We start from the raw sequence: 26,830 nt of genomic DNA, 5'->3' as shown, positions 1-26,830 counted from the left end.
GCCCCGCCCGGAGCCGCGCCCCCGTACCGGGTTCCTGCCCCAGCCGTGTCCTGGGGCCGGATCCCGGCCTCAGTCCCAGCGCCGAGCGCGGCGGGCCACTCCTCGTCCACGCCCGAGGGAAGCCGGGTGCAGCCGTCGGAGGTGGAAGCCCCGCCCCTCGATTCCCGGCAGGAAGCGGAAGTGGCGTCACACGCTCGCCCGCAATCTCTTCGCCTGCTCTTCCGCGCAGCGTCGAGCACGTTGGGATGTTGGTGAACCGGTGTGGGTTGGCTGTGATGGGGAAGGCGTGATCGAGAGGACAGAGGAGGGAGTTCAAGGCCGGTTTTAGTCGGAGTCACCGATGGGGCCGCCTAAGGGCCGGGCCGCGCGGTTCTCATCCGCCTAGACCGCCCGACAGGCCGCTGGGGCCGGCGATGCCCTCTCGGAGCCGCTGTGGTCCTGCTGGGAGGGCGCGTCCGCGAGGTCTTCGTGGTCACTGTGCGAGCGGCCTTTGTGACGTTTCTCCCGAAGGAAAAGGGTTCTTGCTGTTGGGAGTGGCCCAGACTCCGCCTTGTTCCTCGAGGCCTCCGGGATCCTGCCGGTGAGCGTTCTGGAAAGTTGGTTCAGCGAGGGCCTGTGTTTCCTTTTGGTGGGGAAGAGGAGGTTTCATCCGAGAATGTGGCTTTGTCTGCGCTCGTCTTTTCTTCTGGACACACTACCTTAGTAGGCACGTTGGGATGTTGGTGAACCTATATTAGTAGGCAAGTAATCTGCTCTCTCGGATGCTTGTAGTGTGCATGTTTCAGTTCCTACTATACACACGTGCTCCACTTCCTTGTACTTCGCTTTTCATGAGACCCTCTTGAGCCTGTCTCTTCCCACCAGCTTTCAAGTCATGGACTCCGGGAGAAAAGAATGGAGGCGTCAATATTCCATTTTCAGAATAACTGAATTTCACATTAACAGACCATTTGGACTAAGATTTTTCCCGTCATTTTTCTTCCGTAAAATCTTAAACCTAAAGGAAATGTACGCAGCTATTGCTGTGAATGTGCACTGAAGCAGATTCGTCCATTTTCACATATTGCGTGATTGCGCCCTCTGGATAGAGAAATGTATTTTTTAGTGGATTGTTTGCAAGTAAATAGGAAATAAATTGTAGACATTTGACATGACCCATAAATACTGGGTAATGCATGTTTTAAAGATGAGATTTTAGGGGCATCTGGGTTGCTCAGGCTTCGCCTCAGGGTTGTGAGTTCGAGTCCTCTTGGGCTCTGTGCTGACAGCTATCTTCGGATTCTGTGTCTCCCTCTCTCTGCCCCTACCCTGCTCGTGCTCTGTCTCTCTCAAAATTAAATGATTCAAAAAATTTTTTTGAATAAAGATGAGATTTTACTACTGAAAGTATAATACATTGATTTGGCCACAAAAATTAAAAATGATATGCAGTATGTACTATATAAAAACTAAAATTTTCCACTTTACCTCAGAATATGTTTTGGATCTCGGTTGTATTCGAGATTTATGTGTAATTGTCTGTTAGGTTCTTCTAACCTATGGCAGAGCTATTGTTTCTTCATAATTCCGACTTGGAAGACTCACGCATGCTTTGAGAAACTCAGAGTTTCTGAGATTTCCATGCTGTCTTTATTTAATTTTTTTAATGTTTATTTTTGAGAGGGGGGAGGGGCAGAGAGAGAGGAGACCCAGAATCTGAAGCAGACCCAGGCTCTGAGCTGTCAGCACAAGAGCCCCACCCTGGGTTCAAACTGGTCAACCACCAGATCATGACCTGAGCCAAAGTCAGACGCTCAATGACAGAGCCACTCAGGTGCCCCTATTTATTTATTTATTTTATTTTGTTCTTTTTAAAAAACATTTATTAATGTTTATTTTTGACACAGAGAAACAAAGCATGAGTCGGGGAGGGGCAGAGAGAGGGAGACACAGAATCCAAAGCAGGCTCAAGGTTCCGAGCTGTCAGCACAGAGCCCGATGCAGGGCCCGAACTCACAAACCATGAGATCATGACCTGAGTCAAAGTTGGATGCTTAACCAACTGAGCCACCCGGGTGCACCTACTTATTTTTAAATGTTTGTTTATTTTTGCGAGAGGGAGCCTGAACGGGGGAGGGACAGTGAGGGGTGGACTGAGGTTCTGAAGCAGGCTTTGAGCTGACAGCAGAGAGGCCAATGTGGGGCTTGAACTCACAAACCTTAAGCCACCTTTAAAAAAAAAAAGTTGTTTTTTTTTTTTGGCGAGAGAGTGCCCGCGTGAGCAGGGGAGGTACAGAGAGATAGTGGAACAGAGGATCCTAAGTGCGGACAGAAGAGAGCCTGATGCAGAGCTGGAACTCAGAAACTGGGATCATGACCTGAGCTGAAGTCGAAAGCTTAGCTGAGCCACTCAAGCCACTCCCGCCCCCTACCGATCCAGGCTTAACTGACTGAGCCGCTCAGCTGCCTTGCATACTGTCTTTAAATGTTTTCTTTATTCCTTGTAATTTCATACACTGATAAGTGAGTCCACTACCCAGGCTTGCCTACTTTTTGTCTGTAAAGGCCCAGGTAGTAATGTAGCTAAAGTGCTGGAAATGCTTACAGGTTTATAAAAGGAAAACGCCCGAGGAAGGTTGGGAGGTACCTGCAGGTGGGCTGTGAAGATCAAGGTCCATTATTGTCTTGGAGTCAGTGATGCAGGGTCTTGCCGGCTCAGCCATTACTTCCTGCCGAAGGCAGAAGTTTAGTTTCACATAAGTGGATCATTCGCCCACATGGTCTTTTGTCTGAGCTAAGAAAGAAGCTAGAAAGAAGACCTTAATCAGTTAGAAAGTTTGACCTCAAAATGCAGGTAGTTGAAGTCCTCTTTCAGCAAGTGCATTCATCTTTGCTGGCCGAAAGGCCTGGAATTACTCAGCTCTGCCTTTGTGGTTGCACAGGCAAGCACTGTGCTTACTAAACAAACGGGTGTGATTTGTCTAGTAAAACTTCATTTGCAGAAACAGTCCTGTCAGTTTTAGTTTCCCAACTTCAATTTCAGAGGCTTCAAAATATCTTCACAAACTATTTTGTGGGTGGTGTGTACCTCAAGTTATACTGCATAAGGGAGTTTTAAATGTCCATCAAGGGTCATTTGATGTCCGTCACAGTCCATTTGTAAAGTACTCCTCAAATTTAGTCAGTCTTATGAAAATCCTTTACCTAAAAACTAAATTGTAATGTTACCCTGTAACAACTTGTAGATTACTCAAAACAGAAAGGACATAGCAGAAGTGAAAGCCTAGTTTATGCAAATAAACATGTGCAGATAAATAAATACAAGCACAGACAAAATATGTCAACCCCAGTACAGTTTGAGTGTAGGTTTCTGGAATTGGTCTCTAGGTGCTTGTTGATGCCCATGGTTTATTTCTTCAAAGCCAGTCCACCATTTCCCAGTCCTTGGGCAAACGGGATGCTGGCATTAGTCTTTGCAGTTCCCCCAGCAGTGTCGGTATTATTCCTGGATAATTATGTCCAGTGGTGGGGAATTCCAGGATCCTCCTTTTAACTTTTCCTACTATAATGGCCCTTCCCCTATGGGTCAGAGATAAGGGAATTCTGCCAGTTGCCAAGAATGTCTGTATTGCAGTTACACATTTAGATGCTGGGGAAAGAAGGAACTACTGAGTGGTAGCTTGCTGCAGCCGAGTTTAATCTGAGTTCACTGGAGTTAAGACTTTTATTTATTTATTTTTATTAAAATTTTTTTTTACTTTTTTTTGTGTGTGTGAGAGAGAGACAATGTGAGTCAGGGAGGGGCAGAAAGAAAGGGAGACATAGGATCTGAAGCAGGCTCCTGGCTCTGAGCTATCAGCACAGAGCCTGACCTGACGCGGGGCTCAAACCCACAGACTGAGATCATGACCTGAGCAGAAGTAGGATGCTTACCCCACTGGGCCTCCCAGGTTCCCCTGGATTTAAGATTTTTTTTATTTTTTATTTTTTTAAGATTAAAAAAAAATTACTGGACTACCGTTGCAGAACCCTACTTGGAGCTTGAACTCCCAAAACTATGAGATCATGACCTGAGCTGAAACCTAGAGTCGGATGCTCAACCAGCTGATCCACTCAGGTGCCCCACTCCTTGGTTTTTTGATATACACTGGAAGAGTAACAAAGATGCAGACAACACTCTCACAGACCCTACAGGTGATGGAGAGTAATAGGGAAGGTCACATTTGTACAGGGCCCTTCACCCCAAGACTGGGTCAGGCCTTATTGTCAGTGGTATCACTGCAGTCCACTGGTTGTAAAGAAGTTTGCTAGGTTGCCTGGGGCAAACGTGGTCAGCACACATTGGTCAAGCATTTGAAAACCTCTGGATTACAGTCAGGCCATGACTGGTGAGCAGATGAGTGGAGGGACCCATGGGTGACAACAGGTGTAAGAAACAGAGCACCAAGTATCCATCTTAGGTGTCTGTGGGGAAGTCTCAGACAAGCCTTAGCTGGTGGGTGAGTGCTCAGAAGTGTGTATTCCTAGAGCACTTAACTACATTTCCTGAAACCGGGGGTATATATTTTGTTAGGGACTGTTATTTCAGTGTCCTAGATAGATGTACTTTGTTTTTTTATAAATTAAATTTTTTTTTCTTTTTAGTTATTGAGACAAAGAGAAACAGACCATGAGCAGGGGAGGGGCAGAAAGAGAGGGAAACAGAATGCAAGTCAGACTCCAGGCTCTGAGCGGTCAGCACAGAGCCCGATGCAGGGCTTGAACTCACAAACTGTGAGATCATGACCTGAACCAAAGTCAGCTACTTAATCAACTGAGCCAACCAGGTGCCCCCCAATTTTCTTTTTCTTAAATGAGCTTCCACACCTACCATGGGGCTTGAGTTCATGACCCTGGGATCCAGAGTTACATGGTCTACTGACTGAGAGCCAGTCAGGCTAGTTAGATGTGCTTTGAGTGACATAGGGACTTTGTGGTCTTAATTAGTAAGTCAGCAATCACTTGGTGCCAGGCCGTATGTTACGTATTGGAAATAAAGGGCATCTTTGATACCCAAAGAGCTCTCCAAAAGAAAATGGATCTCCATGTCAGACAACATTGTCATAAATCATCACTACACATAGAGTTCTTTACAATAGATGATTCAATATCTCTTAACATAATTTCAGAATTTGTATCTACCCAATAACAATATTGCACAAAATATAAACCAATGTTTGACAGAAACATAAAAAGAGGGGCGCCTGGGTGGCTCAGTCAGTTAAGCATCTGACTTTGGCTCAGGTCATGATCTCACGGTTGGTGGGTTTGAGACCCCCGTCAGGCTCTGTGCTGACAGTTTACTCAGAGCCTGGAGCCTGCTTCTGATTCTGTGTCTCCCTCTTTCTCTGACCCTCCCCGCTCATGGTCTGTCTCACTCTATCTCTCAAATAAATGCAAAGGAAAAAGAAACATAAAAAGAAATGGAGAAGTCCAGACTTCACTGGGAGATTTAAGAATGTTTTTCCCTAGTGTTTCTTTAAGTAGAAAAAAGTCAGTGTTTGTAAATGTTGTTCAAATTGAGTAACCTATCTGGGAACTGAAAGAAACAGATTGGAATTTGGAGGAGGGAGTGAACTAGAAGGCTGAAGAGGGCTTTTCAGGGAGATGAATATGTTGTCTGTTCTTTTAGAAGTTTAATATGCTATCCATTCTCTTATTTTTTTTAAGACTGTGATAACAGGAGTAACTACGGTTGTCAGAGTTCATCCAGAAAACACTTAAGGTCTACACTTTTGATTGCATAGCACGTACATCTCCATTTAAAAAAGGAAACAAGACCAAATGGGAAAACATGCAGATGCCAAAAAAGTAAACACATCTGTGGACTTGTTCAGTCCAAAGGCCCCATTTTGAGACTTCTAGGAGTTAATGTAATCCATACTAGCATTTGAGATGCAGTGTTTGTGATAGCTTGTTATTTTAAGGGGTCTAGTCTTTTTCATCTGTAGAATAAGAATTCTTGGGAAAAAAAGATTTTGGGGTCATGAGGATTAATTTCATTTATGGTAAAAAAAAAAAAAACCTGGAACTCCTAGTGTTTTCCATCATTTGGACGGTTTTGTATATCAGCATTTGGGCTGCTGTTCGTGTTAAATTTATTGAGAGCCATTATTTTTAAAATTTATTTATTAGAGAGTGTTCATGTACACGTTGGGGGAGGGACAGAGAGAATCACAAGGAGGCTACATAGTCAGCCTGGAGCCTGATGTGGGGCTCGAACTAATGAACTGTGAGATCATGACCTGAGCTAAAATCAAGAGTAGGATGTTTGGGGCACCTGGGTGGCTCAGTCAGTTAGGCGTCCAACTTCGGCTCAGGTCATGGTCTCACGGTTTGTGGGTTCAAGCCCCAGGTCGGGCTCTGTGCTGACAGCTAGCTCAGAGCCTGGAGCCTGTCTTCGGATTCTGTGTCTCCCTCTCTCTCTGACCCTCCCCTGCTCACACTCTCTCTCAAAAATAAATAAAAACATTAAAAAAAAAAAAGAGTAGGATGCTTAACTGACTGAGCCACCCAGGCGCCGCTAAAATTGAGTATTTTACTTTTTTTTTACGTTAGGAAAGGCCTTTACTGTTTGCAACGGGAAATTAAAAGGACGGGGGCACGACAGCTCCGGCTCCAGGGGCGGCTCCCCAGACCTACTCTCCCGCTGTCTGGGGAGAGCGAAAATTGAGTATTTTAAATTCTTCAAGTCAGAGTAAGATTTCAAAATTCATTGAACATAAATTTTCATGACATGTTCTTGGTGTTGGTATGTGCCTGTAATAAATACAGTTGGGAATGTAGATGTATTTAGGTTTACCCAACAAAACTTAAAATCCTGTTTTACTAACTGCATATCAGGTACTCAACAGCATCTGTGGCTGGTGGCTCCTAAACTAGACAGTGCAGGTCTAGATTGACGACTGATCATATTTGGGAATAACCCCAGGAGATCAGACATTTGAGATAAGCCTATCTGCATTCAGCTCTGGATCTCTTTTGCCTTTTTGGAGGGTGGTGGACCAATGATCAGTGTTCTATGAATCTAGTTTTATCAGCCATTAAGTAGGGCTAGTGATAGCTATTGAAATAGGTTGTTATGCTGATTAAGGGAGCTGCTATACATAAAGCTGGTGAGACAGATACCTGTCACATACTGATTTTCAGTGAATGGTAACTTACGTTAGTGACTTTCATGCTATAGATTATACCATTTTCAGTGAATTTCCCACATATCACCCTGAGAGAGAGAGAGAGCGAACTAATGTGTGATGTTTGATGATGGATTGGTAATGCTTGCTGATTATTGGCATGAAAAGGACTCTGGGCATCCCTACCTCAAGAATAACAAAGATGACCATATTCACCTAGATTCATGAGTTGTACTGAAGTGATCAAATTTCCCAGTAGGTGGACTTCACCGTCACTCTCCCAGGATGGCAGCCATTGACTTGACCCAGGGTAAGTCATTGTTGATTTTCATTTCCAGAGAATTCTTAAAAGTCCACCCCCACACAACATAGATCCACCAGCCTGGTCCTAAATAAGTCCTACTGCTGGGTCTTCCAGAAAGAGCTGAAATGTGCCAGCGAATGCTGTTACCTAAGTCAGCTTCCTGGTGTGTGTGTTGGGAGTTTGTGCTACATAATCTCATAGATGAGTTTTATTACTTTGGGCAAATAAAGAACCAAATGTTTTAGCGGCTATGTTTCCATACCTGTAAAATAAGACCATGACCTCTTTCTTCATAGGTAGCATGTCTAGCAAGTCCCTTTTCTGGCTCCTATGAGGCAGGGCTGCTGTGGTATTTTATGGCAGCAGTGTGTATTTCTGTGAGATTTCTTGTGCAGGGATATATGGGATGGAATGATTTTCAGGTGGGTGATTCTGAGAAATAGGGACATTCTGTATTGTGAATATCCTTTCTTTTCCCCCAAGATCTTCTTTCTAGGAATCCTCCTTTCTCCCATCCTGAGGAAAACACAGAGGTAGAAAGGATGGTGGCTGTCTGGCCGAAAAATTATAATCAGGTAATAAAAAAGCATATCAATCAACAGAATGCGATACTTATATCCACCGGGTGGACACCTTCCTTCGGGGCACACCAGTGTCCTGAGCTTCCTAAAGCAAATAAGACCCAGACATGGACTGAATCCCCAGCTGAATTTCCTCTGGACGTGGAAACTCTCATATCAAAAAGGTGTTACCTTGGAAATAGTTTCAGTATTTTAGTAATCCCGAAGCTTATGGATTCCAAATGCAGGCCTCCACCTTGCTGTGTGCCTTTTCTCAAAGCAGTCGGTCATTCTCTGCTGTTTATGACGGATCTGTGGTGTGCTCAGAGTGTGTTATAGTAGAGGAAAATGTGAAGACCTTCTACTGTGGTTACGCTGACATAAGGTGTTTAAAAGGTGACATTAAAACCATGTGAGTGAGTCTAGATGGAGACAGTAGTAACCCAGGACCACAGAGCCATGGAGGATACTGAGAAACCTCATAACCCTGCGTCGGTAGGGAGTCTCCCGTCCTCATTCTCCCATGAGCGCTGGTGGAGGTGTTTCTTGTCTCAAGCCAACACAAGTGTGATGGTTTAGATTGCAGTGACCTTTGAGGATGTGGCAGTGGACTTCACCCAGGAGGAGTGGCTATTACTGGACCTCGCTCAGAGAAACCTGCACAGAAGCGTGATGCTGGAGAACTACCAGAACCTGGTCACAGTAGGTGAGGCTGCCGCCATTCCTGATATGGATCATATACTTAACGTGTTTCCAGCCATGGTGGCGCCTAATCTGAAACATAGTTGGGACTAAGAGCTGCATAGTCCTGGCACTAAGGGGCTGTAATCTGCAGAGGGTGTTATGGAAATGTGGCCCCAGAGCCCACAGTAACGCCATCATTGTTAGGAATTTACATCGTCAGACCCTGCCTTTTTTTTTTTTAAACATATATATATTTTTAATGTTTGTTTATTTTTGAGAGAGAGAGACACAGCACAAGCAGGGGAGGGGCAATGAGAGGGAGACACAGAATCAGAAGCAGGCTCCAGGCCTGCTGTCAGCACAGAGCCCAACGCAGGGCTCAAACTCCTACACCACAAGATCATGACCTGAGCTGAAGGTGGATGCTTAACTGACTGAGCCCCCCAGGTGCCCCAAATCAGACCCCACTTTTGATACTCTGAGTGATAAAGCCGGGTCTGTGGCCACATCTTCTGTATTCAGTAAGCCATCCCGACGATTGTGACGCACTCTAACATTTGAGACATTTGATGTCCCCATCCAAAGGAAGGTTTCCTTTCCTCATCTCCTTAATTTGCTGTTTGAATAAACGTCCATGTGCTCAGTAAGTATGTACATACCTTTGTGTTAGGCTTTGAGAGTCAGAGAGCAGTATATCTTTTGATTTGCTTTTCTAGACCTTTTGGAAGGATTTTACTGTTTTCATTAGAAATCTACTTCATGGTTGACCAGAAGCTTTGTCATTTCTTGTACAGTCCTCTTCCATTAACGTACCTTTCCCCACGGACAGGATATCAACAGTCCAAACCCAGGCTGGTGGCTAGGTTGGAACAAGAAGAGTTGAGGACAGTGGAGAGAGGCGTTTTCCAAGGTGAGCGTTGTGACAGATATCGCTGGCGAATGAGAAGAATGTCCCTAGTCCGTTTGAAACCTGGCATATTTGCAACTTTAATGTGCAAAACTTAAGATTCATTTTGTCTCATAGTGCTGAAGCTATTTGTCTCTGGTGCCTTTGGGTATCTGTAACTTCCCTCTTTACTTAAGCTTCTATGATGTCTCAAAATGACCTGTTCTGTTTCTTCTTTATCATTTTGGTGTATCCTAGTTGTCCAGATGTCTCCCAGTCTTCTACCTTGATAATAGTCTGTTACTGCTCACTATATTTAATTTTCCAAAAATTATTTTTTAGTAAACCACCAAAGTTTGACTATCTCCACTTAGTGCCAAATTTTTCCCATAGACAAACTGCTGAAATCTTTTTTTCTTTCTTATTTTATCATCATTTTAAAAAATATTTATCTTGAGAGAGAGAGAGAGATAATCCCAAGTAGGCTCCGATTGTTGATGTGGAGCCTCATGTGGGGCTCTATCTCACAACCAACCGTGAGATCGTGACCTGAGCCAAAATCAAGAATTGGGTTGCTTAACTGACTGATCTATCCAGGGGCCCCTTTTTTCACCTATTTTAATATGAAAGTAAAGAAAACGGAGTCTTATTTTCTTTTAACTGTTTAATCTGTCATTTGTTTCTGCAAATGCTTACATTTGTTTTACTTTAGAATGGCAAAGTCACCATCAAAGCATAGAGTCACCATCGCTCCAGGATTTTGGGGAAGGAAAAACGGCCAGAGAAATTCAAAAAGTAAGATTGAGTTGTGATATTTCCTATTTTTCCACATTCAAATAAAGATTGGTAGTTTTGCTATAAAATCAGAGCAAGTAGGCGATTTTTGGGACAAATGGCATTCATCCAAGAGAAAGCAATTCAGAGTTACTCTGAGTATGATTTGGGAGGATAATCCAAATTTGTCTTGGAAATTGTTGCTTCCTGGATACCACAAGTACAAGTTCCTACCTATAGAAGAGGGAATGCGTCTGAACGCTTCCCTGCAGTTTTAGAGGAATGTTTGTAAGAGCAGAGTAGCTGGCATCTGGTTTTGTCAGAGGAGTTCCCTCATTTAACTTGAAAGGTGTCAGCAGGAGCTGTGTTTATGTTATGAAAATGGGAAGAGTCATCATCATAATGTGTTTAGTTTCAGGAGGGTGAAATCTATAATGGATCTGAAAATCCTATCATCAGCTTTCATCTGTTTATCCACAGGAAAGGACCCACCAGGGAACAGAGCTCTCTGAGAGTTCGCAGAGTGGGAGAGTCTGGAGCCAACACTTACTCCTTAAGACACACATGAGAACTGAAAACAGAGAGGACATTTTTGAGCACAGTCCGTATGCCAACAGCTTCCATCCTCTGCAGAAGGGAAGCTCTAGGAGAGAGAAGCTTTCTGAATTGAATCAGTGTGGCAGCGCCCCCAGCCTGACTCCACATAGCATGCAGGAGAGCGCCAGTCCGGCAGAGAAGTCTGTTGAATACAGTGACTGTGGGAAGACGTTCATTAGTCACTCCCACTTTCAGACACATGGGGGGATTCACAGTGGTGGAGATATTGATGAATGGATGCCTCCATTTCCAAATATTTCAGTTCCCTCAGCAGGTCCTCCTGTGTATATGCAAATGCACACTGTTAGAGAACCCTATGGATGTAGGGAATGTGGGAAGTGTTATGCAAATGTGAAAAGTCTCTATAAACACAGCACTCGATTTCACGCTGGAATAAAGCCATTTGTATGTAGTGAATGTGGAAAATCTTTCTACACTTCCTCAGACCTTTATGTACATTTTATGACTCACACTGGAGAGAGGCCCTATGGATGTAAAGACTGTGGGAAACACTTCCAGTGGCCCTCACTGCTTCGTAGTCATGTTCAAACTCACACCGGTGAGAGGCCTTATAAATGTATGCTATGTGGGAAGGCCCTCAGTAGTTCCTCATATCTTAATCGTCATTTGAGAGTTCATACTGGAGAGAAGCCCTTTGAATGTCAGGAATGTGGGAAATGCTTCGCCTGGATCTCAGCCTTTCGTAAACATGTTCAAAGTCACAGTGGTGAGAAGCCCTACAAATGTAAGGAATGTGGGAAAGCCCTCAGCAGTTCCTCAATTCTTAAAGCACATTTGAGAATTCACACTGGAGAGAGGCCATATAAATGTAAGGAATGTGGGAAAGCCTTCATTAATTCCTCACGACTTAATGAACATTTGAGAATGCACACTGTAGACAAACTCTATGAATGCAAGGAATGTGGGAAATCCTTCCATTTTTCCTCAAGCTTTATTGGACATTTAAAAATTCACACTGGAGTAAAACCCTATCAGTGTAAGGAATGTGGAAAAGCTTTCGCTTGGCCCTCATTCCTTAAAAGACATTTACGAACTCACAGTGGCTAGAAGACCTTGGAAGTGGTGAATGTGGGAAATTCCATTTGAGAAATCACACTAGAGAGGCCCCTGATGATTCTAAAGATTACGAGAAAGTCTTCACCACTTTGCATGACTCAATATTTAAGTATTTGCATTAGAGAGAAGCCCTATGAGGTATGGAATGTGGGAAAACCTGCACTATTCCCACATCTGTAAATACACATTTGAAATCCCACTGGAAAGAAGTCCTTTGAATGTATGCACTGACTGGAGACCTTCACTGTTTCCTCAAGCCTAATTTAACATCTAAAAATTGACACCAGAGAGAAATTCTGTGACCCTAAAGAATGTGATAAAGCCTTCACATTGTCGTCATGGCTTCCTGAAACACCTAAAAATTCTCCATGGATAGAAGACTTACATAATAAACATGGGAAAGCCTCGGTTTTTCCAGTTCATTTCAAAAACATGAAAGAAGCCACATTGGAGGGATACCATAGGAATCTGAGGAATGTGGAAAAGCCCACAGGAAGTGGAAACGTTCTCTTTGTTCTTCAACCCCCATGTCCTGGAAGAACAATTATGTTTGTGTTTGGGAACTACTGCACCCAGCAAGTGTTTTGCTGATTAGTTTCTCATCCTTTTGTATGTTGTGAAATAGGAACTCTCATAAATACGGCAGGTTCTGTTATCCTGAGGTACTTGACGTCATCACTGGCAGCTGTGAAAGTGGCCTTTCGATAGACAAACCTTGTTTCAATTTTGTGTTAACACGTTCATTATACTTGTGGCACTTGAGCAGCCTTTGGTTATGTTGTTGGTGGCCATGGAGGCTGCAGCTGCTTAATGTCACTTCCTATGGGTCTTAATGGAACCGGGGTAGAACATTCCAGATCAAGCTTAATGATAAGTCCTGATCATAAGTGACCTGGGCACATTTGTGGTATGTTTGTGCCTGGATGAGATGGGTTGCAATGTGATTCTCTTGGGTATAGGTGTGGTTTTCACCTTGTTGAGCGGATTGCAGCATATAAGACATTGGCCTTAGGTGACGTCATTAATCATCTCAAAGCCGATGTGGCCTACTAGCAGAACATGAGACTGAGTCCTTGAGCTTCATGGTTGAGGTCAGTGCTGTAGGTTGGCCTTATCCAACTGCTTGGACTTGTAGTAATAGCATTATTAAATACCACATGACATAAGTCAAAGAGGTGTGCTCCTAATCTCTATTATTAGTGGATAACAAAGTGGCATATTGAAGTGAAAAACTGCCAGAAGTCTTTACTTTTCATGTTTTCTTAATGAAAAGTTCTTAGTTTTGTGAGTCAGATTTATAATTTTCTCATGTGCCAGATATTTTGTTTTACCTTGTTTATATATATTCTACGATCTCAGAGTTTTATATTTATGTAATCCATTTGAAGTACTTTAGTATGTGGTGTCACTATATGTCTGTCTTTTGCTTAGATATTAAAACTACCTGGACCACTTAATTCAATTTTTAATGAAGATTAGCCGATTCTTTAGTAAGACAATACTATTTAATGCATATACTTAATGAGTTTCTAAATCATTTTTATAGATTAGAATTAGAATATTTCATGCATTGGGCTTTCAACCCATAAGGAATGTCTCCCCTTATATTTGCATGCAGAGACATTTTGTGTATTCTAATCTTCAAAAAAAAATTAGTATTTTTTTGGTCTATATTTCTCTGAAAATGAGTGATGTTGATCTTCTTTTCCTGTGTGTTGGCCATTTGTCTTTTATGGGAAAATGTTCAGTCCTGTCAGGCGTTGATGTCCTCACCTTCGTTTGGCCGGTGTGTTTTCCCCTTAAAGTAATGCAGGGAAAAGTTTATTACAGTCAAATAACGTGCTTTTCAAATCAAGACTGTTGTCTGACATGTATAACTTTATGTAATCCTGACATTTCTTAGAGATATTTTCTAATTTGCCCCATTTTTTAAAGATCCTAATTGGAATGGCCTTCTGGAAATGTGACTCTCTCTTAATTGACTGTCATACTTTTCCTGCAAACAGTGACATGATTTAACTTTCAGTGTAGGAATCTAGATTTAAATGGTAGTTTGCTGAGGTGTTCTATGTAGTATATGTTGCATAGGATAAGTCTGAGCTATTGCCTCACTCTTTCCCTTCTGTTCTTTTTCATTCCCTTTTATTATTCTTGTTCTATCACACCTTCATTTTCTAGATTTTTGTCCTTGTTTTATCACAACCTCATTCTTTTTATTTATTTTTGAGAGAGAGTGTGCACATGTGTGAGGGGGGAGGAGGGGCAGAGAGAGAGAGAAAGAGAGAGAGATTGAAAATTCCAAGCAAGATCCTCACTGTTAGTGCAGAGCTCAGTATGGGGGTCTAAAACTCATGAGTTGTGTGAGATCATGACCTGGGTCGAAAATCAAGAGTTGGATGCTTAATGACTGAACCACCCAGGCACCCCACACCTTCATTTTCCATCATTCTGGTCTTAAGATATACCTGAAGACCTCAGATACAGACTACTTTTATCAGTGTAGGACTGGCAGTGTGTGGAGGGAGAGAGGAATAAAAAATGAGTGTTTAGTGGGTAGAGTTTCAATTTGGGAATATGAAAATGTTTGGGAATGGATAGTGGTAGTGCTTGCACAAAATCAATACACTTCATGCCAAATGAATACAAACGTGCCAAAGAGAGTATTTAAATATTAAAACTTACATTATGCCTATTTAAGCACAATAACAAAAAAAGTGAAGTGGCACACAGTAATGGAGAAAGATCATGAGACTCCTTTCAGATAATGTCATTAATTCCCTTATAATACTGAATTGTTGAGTGTTTTTAGAGGAAGCTTTTAGCATTAGCCAACAGTCTGTACTGAGATACTGAAATCACAAGATTGTGATTTGGTCTATTTAATTACTTGTTATGGGGTTTTCATTTTTAATACTACTGGACTTGCCAGCTTTTGCTTTGATATATTTACATGATAAGTTCATGTAAGTAGATTTCCTTGAGTATATTGTAATTCCAGGGACATCAGCCAGACAGCAGAATTGTAGTTTTTTGAGAGCTCGCTCTCATCCCCCCAACTCCAGCAGGGAGTTGTAACTAGAAATGTCTCCAGGATTGCCAGTTGGCATGAAGGGGGGCAAAATCAGCCTGAGATCCACTAGAGGAAATCATTTCTATGGTGTTAGCTTTCCAAGTGATGAGAATAACAGGAAGAAAAACATGCTGCTGTTGGAGGATAAAGCAGGAGTAATTTGGGAAACGGTGAGTTGAGGCGCCTACGGAACACCTCGCTGGTGATAGTGTCTCAGGGTTCAGTTGTATTGGTCTGGTGTTCGTCAGTCTGCACTAGTGGCAGTATAATTCAAGTACACACTTCTGTAGCTTATGAGCCCGCTTCTCTCCCTCCCCCAGAACACAGACATACATACAACACGATATTCAGCAAGGGCTATGAAATGTCAGTAATTACATTTTGAATACTACTGGACTTGCCAGCTTTTGCTTTTATGTATTTACATGATAAATTAATGTAAGTAGATTTCCTTAAATTGAGTACATTGTAATTCCAGTGACATCAGCCAGACAGCAGAAGATGAGGCGGTTCCCCACGTGTATCCTCCCACAGGAAAAATAATTCAGCAGGCTTCTATGGACAAAAGTGCCTTTGTTGGAATTTTGGGATCCATGTAAGACTGCAAAACCCCAGTAGAGCCCAAGAACAAGGAGGGCCATCTTGAGAAGGCAACCTACGCCTTGGTGGCAGGATTGTGGACTCCGGTCCCAATTAGACCCAGGAAAAGCCATGTTCCTGTGTGGATTTAGCTATAGCCCCACATGGCCTTGACAGCAGCATTATCCCTCAGGCTCTGATAAGAGGCACGACCACCCATGCCTCCAGTAACAGGCCTGCGGACCTCACTCTGAGATGCAGACCTTGAACAGCCAGGCTGTGACTCGGCTGTTGTCTTTCATATGTCGCAATCAAGAAAGACACATGTCCATCTGTGTTCCTGGAGGCAGGCCTACTACTTTGGTCTGACTGCAGATATTGAAGCAGCCCACAACCCAGGTCCAGACACTCTGGCCACAGTCTAGGAGGAATCATCCTACCCAGGGACCCCAGTAGAGATGCATCCATTGGTAGAGATGCTCCCTGAGGCAGGCCTGCAGAACTTGGCCTGGATATGGACCCTAAGGCAGCTGTGTGACATGGCTGCAGCCTCTCTCAGCTGCATTGTGGGGCATCTGTGAACCCTGAAGAGAGGTCTTGAAGTGATGTCCTTTCCTGGCCAGGGACCAGACAGGGTCAATTCAAGACACAAGTACAGACCCAACAGCAGCCTCAAGCCCACTTGACTATGAGACTACGGGCGAAACCATCAGTCTGGGGACCTAATCGAGATAGTTTTATCCATGAAAAGAGTCTATACGCTCTGAACTATACATTTGCCTGCAGACAAGACCAGCAGACCATTAAATAGTCTAAGCCGAGCTGACAGGTGAAGGACTGTCTGTCCTGGTGTGACCCTGAAAGCCTGGAAGAGTGATTACTCAAATGTGCAGACTCAATGCAAAGAGGCAATGACGACAGGAATTAGGTAATACCACCTCTGGAAGTACTCCAAGCTGAGCATCTACAATAGTAAATGCAGCAAACTTCCAAACCTTTATGTTTACCACTAAATATTAACACATTTATAACAGAACTATATCCAAACTGATATTAGCATAAGCAATATATTATTAGCACAGAAGTATCTAGAATAGGAATTTCTTGTTTAATAAAGTTGGTATTTCAAATTCAAGAAATTAGAATTTGAAGCAGGTCAAGAATGGTTTATAAGTGGTACTGAATCATTTAGCCATTGTTTCTGGGGTAGAAGTGACCTGATCCAGTCCTGTACCCCACATGTGAAACTATATTCCAAGAGGATTAAAAAGTTCAATGTTTTGGGGGTGCCTGGGTGACTTAGTTGGTTAAGTGTCCGACTCTTAATTTCAGCTCAGATCATGATCTCACAGATCATGAGGCTGAGCCCATATTGGGCTCAGCAGTGACAACACAGGCTGCTTAAGATTTTCTCTCTCCCCCTCTTTCTGCCCCTGCCTCTGCCCCACTTGTGCACCCTCTCAAAATATATAAACTCAAAAACGTAAGAGTTCAATGCTTTATATATATTAAACAATATATTTAAGATTAAAATTATAAAATCTGTATATAATCAACTGTGAATAGCCTTGTAAAGGCAAGGTAGGAAACCCAGATATCATTTTCAAAAACGATCTTTGCCCACATAAAAATTCAATGTTTTCTGCAGTTAAATGTGAATCACTAACATAACAAAATAGATTAATTCAGTTGATGCACAGAGTATGTTTACAGATGGACATGTGTAATTGTTTTCGAAGGTATTTATTTAAAAAGATTTTTAAATGTTTTTTAACTTATTTTTGAGAGACAGAGAAACAGCGCAAGCAGGGGAGGGTCAGAGAGAGGGGGAGACACAGAACCGGAAGCAGGCTCCAGGCTCTGAGCTAGCTGTCAGCACAGAGCCTGACGCGGGACTCGAACCCACGAACCATGAGATCATGACCTGAGCTGAAGCTGGACGCTTAACCAACTGAGCCACCCAGGTGCCCCTAGAAGATTTTTATTAATTCTACAAAGACAATCCACTCAAAATCAATGCAAACATGATTCATGGAGTAATTTTAGAACCATTCCTTTTTTTTTTTCTTATTTTTGAGAGACAGAGCGAGCAGGGGAGGGTTAGAGAGAGGGAAATACAGAATCTGAAGCAGGCTCCAGGTTCTGAGCTAGCTGTCAGCACAGAGCCTGATGCAGGGCTTGAACCCACGAACCGTGAGATCATGACCTGAGCTGAAGCCGGACGCTTAACCAAGTGAGCCACCCAGGCACCCCAAGAACCATTCCTGAATAAGGGAAGAATGTGCAGTGGGTCAGTACTTTTTCACAAAACTATGTATGTGAACAAAAATATGATTTATAAAATGTCATTACATTGAAAACACAAGGAATCAATGATTAGAGTTGACCATTGTGCCCAATGTTAAATAAAAAGAAATAAGGGGAAATAAAGGCCTAAATACAAGGTTGATGGAATAGGGGGGGGATACTGGTTGAAAAATTAGGAGGAGATAAACACTGAAAAAAATGAGATGCTAGACCTAAGTCCATTATTTATTAGTAACTAAATATTATGGACTAATGTTCCAAATGAAAGAAAAGGATTTTTAAGTGTGATTTAAAACAGATAAACTCCACATACAGTATGCATAAAAGGAGACTAATAAAAGGCCACAGGAAGATGAACAAATTGAGGAGAAGTGAGCTCACGTAACGATGCTATTGTACTTCAACAACCTCCGTGAATAAGTAGGAGCGTTGGGCTCCTAGTCCCCTCTTCTCACCCCATGTCATGAGGAAACCTCTTGTGGCAGAAATTTCATTACTGCATTGCAGACACTCAAGTCTTCACACACAGCCTGGCCACCACTGTTCTCCCTCCCAGAAAGCTATGACTATATTAACATGTCATTCCCATTGCCAAAATTTAAAAAGTTTTTTAAACATTTTTATTTTGAGAGAACGAGAGACAGAGCATGAGCAGGGGAGGGGCAGAGAGAGAGGGACACACAGAATCCGAAGACAGGCTCCAGGCTCTGAGCTGTCAGCGCAGAGTCTGACATGGGGCTCAAACCCACAAACTGTGAGATCATGACCTGAGCCGAAGTCGGACACTTAACCAAATGGGCCACCCAGGCGCCCCTCATTATTTTTAAATCAGTAAGCAATTGAAGGCTAACATTATGTTTGCTAGACCTGACAGTTATCTGGTACATAAAATTTAAAGTTGCCTTTCTTTGGGAGGGAAGGGATTGCTCGTAACCACATAAAAACCCCTATTTTTTTTTCTTTTGGACTCTTACTTTCCCTATTTTTTTTCCTTTATATATTTACCTATACACTCTCAAAAGTCCTGAGTGGCCCTTTGCTATGAGCAGTGGCCTCCTTCCCTAGCCTGTCCCTTTCAATCTCAGGATTGAACTGGACTGGAGTCTGTTTCCAAGAGAGCAACACGGGAGATTCCCAATTTTATTATAATTTGGTTTCAAGAAGATGCTCTTAAACAGTGATAGGCAGTGGCACTCAAGGAAGCCCACACACACTGACCAGGAAATTCACAAACCAGTTTGAACTGAGAAACCTGAGGTTTCTTTTAGGGGGAGCGGGGGGAACACAATGTTCTTGCCCTTGTTCCTTTTTCATGAAACACAGCCACCAGTCTCCATGGATAAGATCCCTCATAGTCCATCAGGTAGGCAGGGGAGCACATCATGGCAGAAGCGAAGCAGAGAACAGAGACACGAGAGGGCTGCTGCTGTCTTTGGTGGAGAAGGCCGCTGAGGACCTCCCGATCTCTTTGTCCCCCACGGGGGATGCTGTGACTGAGGAGACTCCGCACCCCACCTTGTGGTTGCAAGGAACACCACCACACTGTGGAGAAGAGGTAAGTTGTTTCTGGTTGTCCTTACAAACTGGTAGGGAGACAATGTTATTGGCTAGGTCTATAGTTCACATTTATACCAAGCGGATTATAACATTTACTACTAGGGAAGAAAGATGGCCACTAGGTAAGAACAAAAGGGCAATTTACCAGAAATATAGGATGACTACATTTGTATGCATCAAGTGATAGTGCCTCAAAACAAAAGACAGAATTAAAAAAAACCACCAATTTACCCACAGTGATAGTGGCATGTTTTAACATACCTCTCTCAATAAAGGACAAAGAAGGAAAAAAGGTTTTAATAATAGGAATTTTTAAAACACAGTAAGATTCATCCAACAGATACAATTATACCAAATAATTACAGAAGAGGCAGCATTTTCAAACATACTTAAAGGATTCATAAAACTTGACCACATGTGAAAAGTATTAGCTAGGGGCACCTGGATGGCTCAGTTGGTTAGGTGTCCGACTTTGCCTCAGGTAATGATCTCAGGTTCATGAGCTTGTGTTGGGCTCTGTGCTGACAGCTCAGAGCCTGGAGCCTGTTTCAGATTCTGTGTCTCCCTCTCTCTCTTCCTCTCCCTAGCTCGAATTCTGTCTCTCTCAAAAATAAACATTGAAAAAAAAATGTGTTAACTGAAATCAATTTTAATAGAATCTTCCCTCCAGAGTGGTTTAAACCAATTAAGAATTTATTTTTTCCTGTGTTACCAAAAGTCCAGAAATAGGCAAATCAGGGTTAGTACAGCCAAATAATACTCTATATATCCCTGTTGTATCACCAGTAGCCTCCATCATCCTCTTGGTCTATTTTCTAGGAAAGAAGAAGAGATAGAACAAAGGGCAAATGGTAAAGAGAAAATTCCAGATGAGACATTCCCATTTCCATGGGCTTCTCTAGAACCCGCAAGCAGTGACCTCTCTCCATTTCTCACTGGCCAGAATTACGGGCTCATGGGCAGAAATAGCAGCAAAGAGTTGGCTGTCCACACTGCCAACTTGAATACAATTATATAGTTTTGTTACTTTAGGAAAGGAAGGGTAGAATAGACCTGGGGATAGCAACTCATTGTATGTGACACATCAGCCCACACAGAAAGTCTCCAACAATTTTCTACTTGGATCTATGTCATACAGAATCTGTATCATGGAGACCATGCAGTTTGTGTATAATGCAATTAAATTAGAAATCTATAAAAAATAACATATGCATGGAGTCTGCACATTAAAAATACATTTCTAAATAAACTACAGGTGCACGACTTGAGAACTGGAAAACATTTAGTAGTAAATTACAGTGAAAACATTATTTTATCAACACTTTTGTGACGATGATTAAGGGGATTTTAGAGCACCCTGTAACCTTGACCACTCAACAGTTAACATGGCGTTGCTCTTTCAGGATGAAGCACTCACTGAGAAAGACAATCACAGACCCGTAACATTTGTAAGATTGGTCCCAGTAGAGCAGAAGTCAGGAATTGTGCCTGAAGGCTTCCTACATTGGTCCCAACAGGGCTGCTCTCCAGTGTGAGCCCTACAATAAGGAATGAGGTGTCAAGGGTCAGGAGAGGCTTTCCCGTGGTTGTTTCACTCATACTTCCGGCCCAGTGTGTACTCGCTTGTGCACTGTAAGGTTTGTGCTGGTGCTGAAGGCCTTTCCGCACTGACCACACCGATAGGGCTTCTCCCCTGTGTGAGTTCTCACGTGCACCCTCAGGCAAGAGGGGTTCCTAAAGGCCTTCCCACATTCTTTACACGCGTAGGTTTTCTCTCCGGTGTGAGTCCTCTTGTGCACGATGAGGTAAGAGCCAGTGCTGAAGGACTTTCCGCAGTGGTTACACTCGTAGGGCTTCTCTCCAGTGTGAGATCGTGTATGTTTCTTAAGGGATGACTGATCAATGAAGGCTTTCCCACAGTCGCTGCATTCGTAGGGTTTCTCCCCAGTGTGGGTTCGCATGTGCTTCTGAAGGGACGAGGGAACCGTGAAAGCCTTGCCACACTCCTTACAGTCGTACGGTTTCTCGCCCGTGTGGGTCCTTCTGTGCACGTTAAGATGAGAGCTCTGGCTGAACGACTTTCCGCAGTGGCTGCACTCGTAGGGCCTCTCTCCAGTGTGAGACCGCACGTGTTTTTTAAGGGAAGACTGAAAAATGAAGGCTTTCCCACAGTCACCACATTTATAAGGCTTCTCTCTGGTGTGAGGTCTCCCACATTTCCGAAGGGACAAGGGGCCGGCGAACACTTTCCCATGCTCATTACATTCTGAGCTTTCCTCCACAGCACACCGTTTTTGGTGGGTACTACGGGAAGTTCTCTCTCCATAGTCACTGCATTCACAGAGTTTCTCTCCAGTAGGTATCTGCTCGTGCACTGGAAAGGAAGAATGTTCACTGAGGGACAGAAGACACTGGTTACACTCACGAGGCCTCTCTCCTGTGACAGTCCTTAAGTGTTCCCTAAGGGAGGACTCTTGATTGAATGCTTTGCCACAATCAGTAAACCCAAGGGTCTTCTCTCCACCGTGAGTACACACATGACTTCTAAGAACTGAGGAGTGGCCAAGGTCCTTCCAACTATCTTTGTATTTGTGGCATTTCTCTCCCTCGCCATGTCTTGTACACAGAAAGTGACAGTTCTTTCTGAAGAATTTTCCACAACCATCAAATTCCAAGGGTTTCTTGCTGGGCTGAGTTGGTGCCTGCTGAACAAGGAGTAAGTGGTGACTAAGGATTTCCTCACGTTCTTTACACTTATGGAAATTCTCTTCCATGTGGATTTGGCCATACATAGCAAGGACATGATTATGACGGACATTTTTACTATTTTCAGTGCATGTCTATGAAATTTTTGCCCTATTCTTTCAAGTTAAATCAGCTCCAACCCAGGACTCCATCATTCCTAACAAAGGACATCCTAAATACAAAGTTTTGCCAATAATGAATAAAGATTGAATTAATTATGTATTAAATACTTAACAACGGAATCACATTTAAATAAATGTTTACTTTCTGGCATTCTCTGGGAAGCAGCAAGTGTTAAGCTAGGTTTAGAAACTTCTCTTGGGGTGTCTGGGTGGCTCAGTCGGTTGAGGGCCGACTTCGGCTCGTGTCATGATCTCACGGTTAGTGGGTTCAAGCCCCGCGTCGGGCTCTGTGCTGACAGCTCAGAGCCTGGAGCCTGCTTCCGATTCTGTGTCTCCCTCTCTGCCCCTCCCTACTCATGCTGTTTCTATTTCAAAAATAAACAAACATTAAAAATTTCTCTAATTTTATGAGATTCAGGAACACTTTCCTGAGACCACGTTCTGGTGAGTGAACACTGCCTGCCTCACTTGGAAGCTGGTGCTTTTACTCCACGACCTTCACAGACTCCTCCTCCTGTGGAAGACCAGGAGTCATTCCTCGTGAGTCTTACCGTCTTTGTGTCACGGCAAGTTTTTTCTCCAGGAACATTCTGTACAGGAAATGCATCTTTGGATTTCAGTTGAATATCCCACTCTGAAATTGAAAAGTTTTATAACAATTAGGACGAAAAAATAGAGATAATAGCAAAAAAAGACACAGGAACCCCATGGATGTGTTTTCAATAACAATAAATATAGAGAGGAAATGTGAAACACAAGATGTAAACAGTGACCAGAGAAATGATGCTAGGAACTTGGCTCTGGGAGAATATGCCCTTGACAGGAACGAGCAGTGGAACGGAAAGTGTTTTACTTAGAAAGGATTCTGGAGATTGTATTACCTGGAAAGCAAAGTAGGGAGAATAGCACAAAAAAGTATTGAAGGAAATGTAAAATTTAAAAGGAATTAAAACTGTTTTTCTCAGGGTACCTGGGTAGCTTAGTTGGCTGACTGACTCTAGGTGAGGTCATGATCTCGCGGTTCGTGAGCCCTGAATCAAACTTTGGATCCTCTCTCTCCCTCTCTCTCTGGCCCTCCCCCGCCTGTGCTCTCTCAAAAATAAACATTAAAAAAAAGAAGAAAAAGAAAAGTTCAAAAAATGGCCTCAGTGTTCTCAACCCAAATCAACATTCCCAAAAGGACCATCCAACATCAGCCATGGCTGCTCCACACGAGGACTCCCTTCCGCCTGGGACTCACCTTGGAGCACCCCTCTCTCCTCTGGCCTCAGTGCTTCCTGCTCCACCTCAGTGATCAGACTGTGCTTGCAGAGGGGGCACCCTGCTTGTGGAGAAAGACAGGGGAGGTGGGAGGACTGTGAAGGAGACAGGAAATCTTTCCACAAAACCAGTTCCAATACTTTGCTTTTAAAGGATTCTGAAGACAGGCAATGACTACTTCAGGAGTGACAAAGGAATCAGGTCCAAGCTTTTTCACAAGGTCCCCCAAACACACACCTACATACACCTTATCCATGGGAACAGACCCTTGACATCCAAGCCCAAGAAATACATACTGCAAATTACCTAAGTATTGTTATAATAGTGAGAATGAAATAAATGCATTTTTACAGGAAGCCACGAGACTCCCACAAGGGCAGGGATCACTCATTTTGTGTTGACTGTGTAGTGCTGTTCTTTTCACAAGACCCAGAACACGGTACGTGATGAAGGACTATATGCTGCATGAAGAAATGGAAAAAGGAAGGAAGGACTCACCCACAGAAGCCAGGTTCCTGTAGTTCTCCAGCATCACGTCTCTGTACAGGATCTTCTGAGTAGGGTCCAGCAGTGCCCACTCCTCCTGGGAGAAGTCCACTGCCACTTCCTCAAAGGTCACTGAATCCTGAAACATCACACACATTTGGGCTCAGCCAAGCCCCATTTCTAATGATGTGGCAAAAGAACGGTACGGTACGGGGAGCTCCGGAAGTGCAGCTGGCTCTGGAGGCCTCTTGGTATCTGGCCCAAGGCTCAGTTCTTGGAACTCTCCTCTTTTGCTCTCCCTGCCTGGACCTGCACATTCAGCAGCTTTTCTAACACATAGTTGACCTGATTTTTCCACCACGAGGTTGGACGGACCCTTCCAGTCTTAGTCAAGATCCAGTACAGACTGACTGTACTGCATGATGAGAAAAATATTTGGCAAATGAATGAATGATTTTCCTAGTGAAAAAAATCGCTCTTTTCCTTCATAGCACCTAGCAGAATATGGAACTAATACTCAACCTGGAGGAACATATGAAAAAAAATTAACAAATGTTTTAGTAATGGAAGCCTTTCCAAAGGCATTCTTTCTTTCGTTCTGAGAAGCCCAAAGAACTGGAGAAGACGAGGCTAGCCTAGTGGAAGTTGTGGGTTGTGGGCAAGACATGTCTGTATCCTTAAGGAACAACAGTTTGTGGTTTTTTTTTGGAAATAGAATAATTTCCGATATACCTGTGACCAGGCTGTCAGCAGTCCTGCAGCCATTCTTCCTCCTGGGGGTCTCCCTCCTCACCAGACAGGGTTCTGAGCAAGCAGACCTAGAGGAGAAAGAGCCATGAGAGTCTGGGCCTGACAGGTATCCAACCCTCACAATCCAGACACTTCCTCATGTAGCTTCAGAGCCCCCCACCACACACACACACACGCACGCACGCACATACACACGATACCCACAGTACAGTTCACTGATAACATTTTATTTCCCTATCCAACAACAACTAGGAATTAGGAATCCAACATGTCCTTTTTCTTTTTAAACAATTTTCTAGGCTGAACTATAAAAATGTCTCCAGCCAGTAGGCACTGCGAGGAGCAATGGAGCCCCTCTAGCACCAGCACGCCTCTAAATGGCATTTGCCCATGAAAGAAACCAAGGCTCACCTGAGAAACAGCTGAGTCTCATGTAGAACATGAAATGCTCAAGGTGAGTCTGGAACATCTTTTTAAAATTATTTTTTAATGTTTATTTATTTATTTGAGAGCGGAAGAGATAGAGCGTGAGTGGGGGCGGGGCAGAGAGAGACAGACAGACACAATCTGAAGCAGGCTCCAGGCTCTGAGCTGTCATCACAGGGCCTGATGTGGGGCTCCAACTCACGAACAGCAAGATCATGACCTGAGTCGAAGTCGGACGCTTTACCAACTGAGCCACCCAAGTGCCTCAAGTGTGGAACATCTTATAGAAGAAAGCAAGAATCCCAGCAAAAGCTAATGGGGTGGTGTCAAAAAGACAGGAGAAAACTTAAAGGAGCCCCCCCGGCTTAAGATGGAATACTTTAGGGCCCGGCTGGCGCCGTCAGAAGAGCAGGTGACTCTTGATCTCAGGGTCGAGTTCGAGTGCCATGCTGTGTGTATAGATTACTCAAAAATATAAAATCTTAAAATAAAAATAGAACAATTTAATATATATGACTGCAGCCAATTGAAATCAAATGTAACAAAATCATGAGTTCATAATGATATTAAATTTATTTTTTTATTTAAAATTTTTTAATGTTTATTTTTGAGAGAGAGAGAGACAAAGTGTGAGCAGGGGAGGGGGGAGGGAGAGGGAGATACAGAATCCAAAGAAGGCTCCAGGCTCTGAGCTGTCTGCACAGAGCCTGAAGTGGGGTTTGAACTCACAAGCTGAGAGATCATGACCTAAGTCGAAGTCAGATGCTCAACCGACTAAACCATCCAGGTGCCCCCGATATTAAAAAAAAAAAAAAAAAAAAAAACCTAAATGGTCAGTTGGAAAAGGCCAGGATATCAAGTCATAATTCTAAAAAATCGTGAGAAGCACAAATCAGGATGTGTCCCTCTCTCCTTTATGAATATTTTATGAGTGTCAAGTTGTGATGGGGAAGAGTTCTTTATGCAAGAATTATACATGCTTTATAAGCTTTGTTTATTATAAAGAAAATGCTAGTCAGAAAGTCACCATTTTGCAACCACTAGTAAATTAATGGATCTAAGCAATCACAACCAGTGGCTACTCAGTTATTAGAGGAAAAGAGAATGGGGATGTTTACTTTTAACTTTCAGTTTTGAAAAAACTTTCAAACTGAAAAAAAAGATTCATGTGAATATGATAAACTTCCAGATTCTTTGCCATTAAAATTTGTCTTCTCTATCCCTCCCCACCCCTGCACCCCCTCCGTGTTTCAGCAAATGTTCAGCAATGTTATTGAGAAGAATCTATGTGAGAAGAAACATCAGATGTCATGACCCTCTTCTCCTATATACTTCAGAGTGACCAAAGAACGTGGATGCTCTCTAACATGACCATAAGGATCAAAATCTGGAACGTTTAAACATGGATTTAGTATTATTATGGGACCCACACTCTCAATGCAGAATTTCACCAACTGGTCCAATAGTGTCCTTAACAGCTATCACTTTTTAAAAA

At 43.1% G+C, this 26,830-nt stretch overlaps 2 protein-coding genes and 1 long non-coding RNA gene across 10 annotated transcripts in view; 1 reads left to right on the top strand and 2 right to left on the bottom strand.

Moving 5' to 3' along the window:
• LOC115275459 overlaps positions 1-663 on the bottom strand; it is a 1,435-nt gene extending 772 nt beyond the window's left edge. Inside the window, exon 1 of the long non-coding RNA XR_003901574.1 lies at positions 28-663. This is a non-coding gene — a long non-coding RNA (uncharacterized LOC115275459). The remainder of the gene's footprint in view (positions 1-27) is intronic.
• Positions 23-13,888, top strand: LOC115275453 (zinc finger protein 426-like). 2 transcript variants are annotated; one of them, XM_029919224.1, is made up of 7 exons: positions 23-580; positions 7,408-7,461; positions 7,939-8,030; positions 8,595-8,721; positions 9,529-9,609; positions 10,298-10,380; positions 10,840-13,888. In XM_029919224.1, exons 2-7 carry the CDS (start codon positions 7,437-7,439, stop codon positions 12,022-12,024), a joined length of 1,593 nt encoding a protein of 530 aa, XP_029775084.1. In that variant the 5' UTR covers positions 23-580; positions 7,408-7,436; the 3' UTR covers positions 12,025-13,888. The 2 variants fall into 2 exon arrangements, with proteins under 2 accessions (XP_029775084.1, XP_029775085.1); XM_029919225.1 differs by having other exon boundaries at positions 569-580; positions 7,411-7,461.
• A 6,287-nt stretch (positions 13,889-20,175) lies between these two features.
• LOC115275454 (zinc finger protein 177-like) overlaps positions 20,176-26,830 on the bottom strand; it is a 19,450-nt gene continuing 12,795 nt past the window's right edge. For 3 of the 7 annotated variants that reach the window (XM_029919229.1, XM_029919228.1, XM_029919226.1), the window contains 5 exons: positions 24,892-24,977; positions 24,172-24,298; positions 23,654-23,737; positions 22,965-23,047; positions 20,176-22,251 (listed from right to left, as the gene is read on the bottom strand). In XM_029919229.1, coding sequence (XP_029775089.1) covers positions 21,142-22,251; positions 22,965-23,047; positions 23,654-23,737; positions 24,172-24,298; positions 24,892-24,924 — 1,437 coding nt within the window. In that variant the 5' untranslated portion in view covers positions 24,925-24,977 and the 3' untranslated portion in view covers positions 20,176-21,141. Of the gene's footprint in view, positions 22,252-22,964; positions 23,048-23,653; positions 23,738-24,171; positions 24,299-24,891; positions 24,978-25,704; positions 25,817-26,830 lie in introns of all 7 variants that reach the window. The other 4 variants (XM_029919227.1, XM_029919231.1, XM_029919230.1 and 1 more) reach the window with 4 other exon arrangements.

This window comes from Suricata suricatta, chromosome 12 (genome assembly GCF_006229205.1).
Source record: "Suricata suricatta isolate VVHF042 chromosome 12, meerkat_22Aug2017_6uvM2_HiC, whole genome shotgun sequence".
NCBI lineage: Eukaryota > Metazoa > Chordata > Mammalia > Carnivora > Herpestidae > Suricata > Suricata suricatta.
Note: the sequence above shows the minus strand (reverse complement) of the source record. Positions and strands in the feature narration are given on the sequence as shown.

What these genes read in the sequence shown, in the direction of transcription:
- LOC115275453 (XM_029919224.1), top strand. Translation starts at nt 7,437, where the DNA reads ATGGCAGCCATTGACTTGACCCAGG. An exon ending in GGCCGAAAAATTATAATCAG is followed by an intron (nt 8,031 to 8,594) that starts GTAATAAAAAAG and finishes GTGATGGTTTAG; the next exon opens with ATTGCAGTGACCTTTGAGGA. An exon ending in GGAGAGAGGCGTTTTCCAAG is followed by an intron (nt 9,610 to 10,297) that starts GTGAGCGTTGTG and finishes GTTTTACTTTAG; the next exon opens with AATGGCAAAGTCACCATCAA.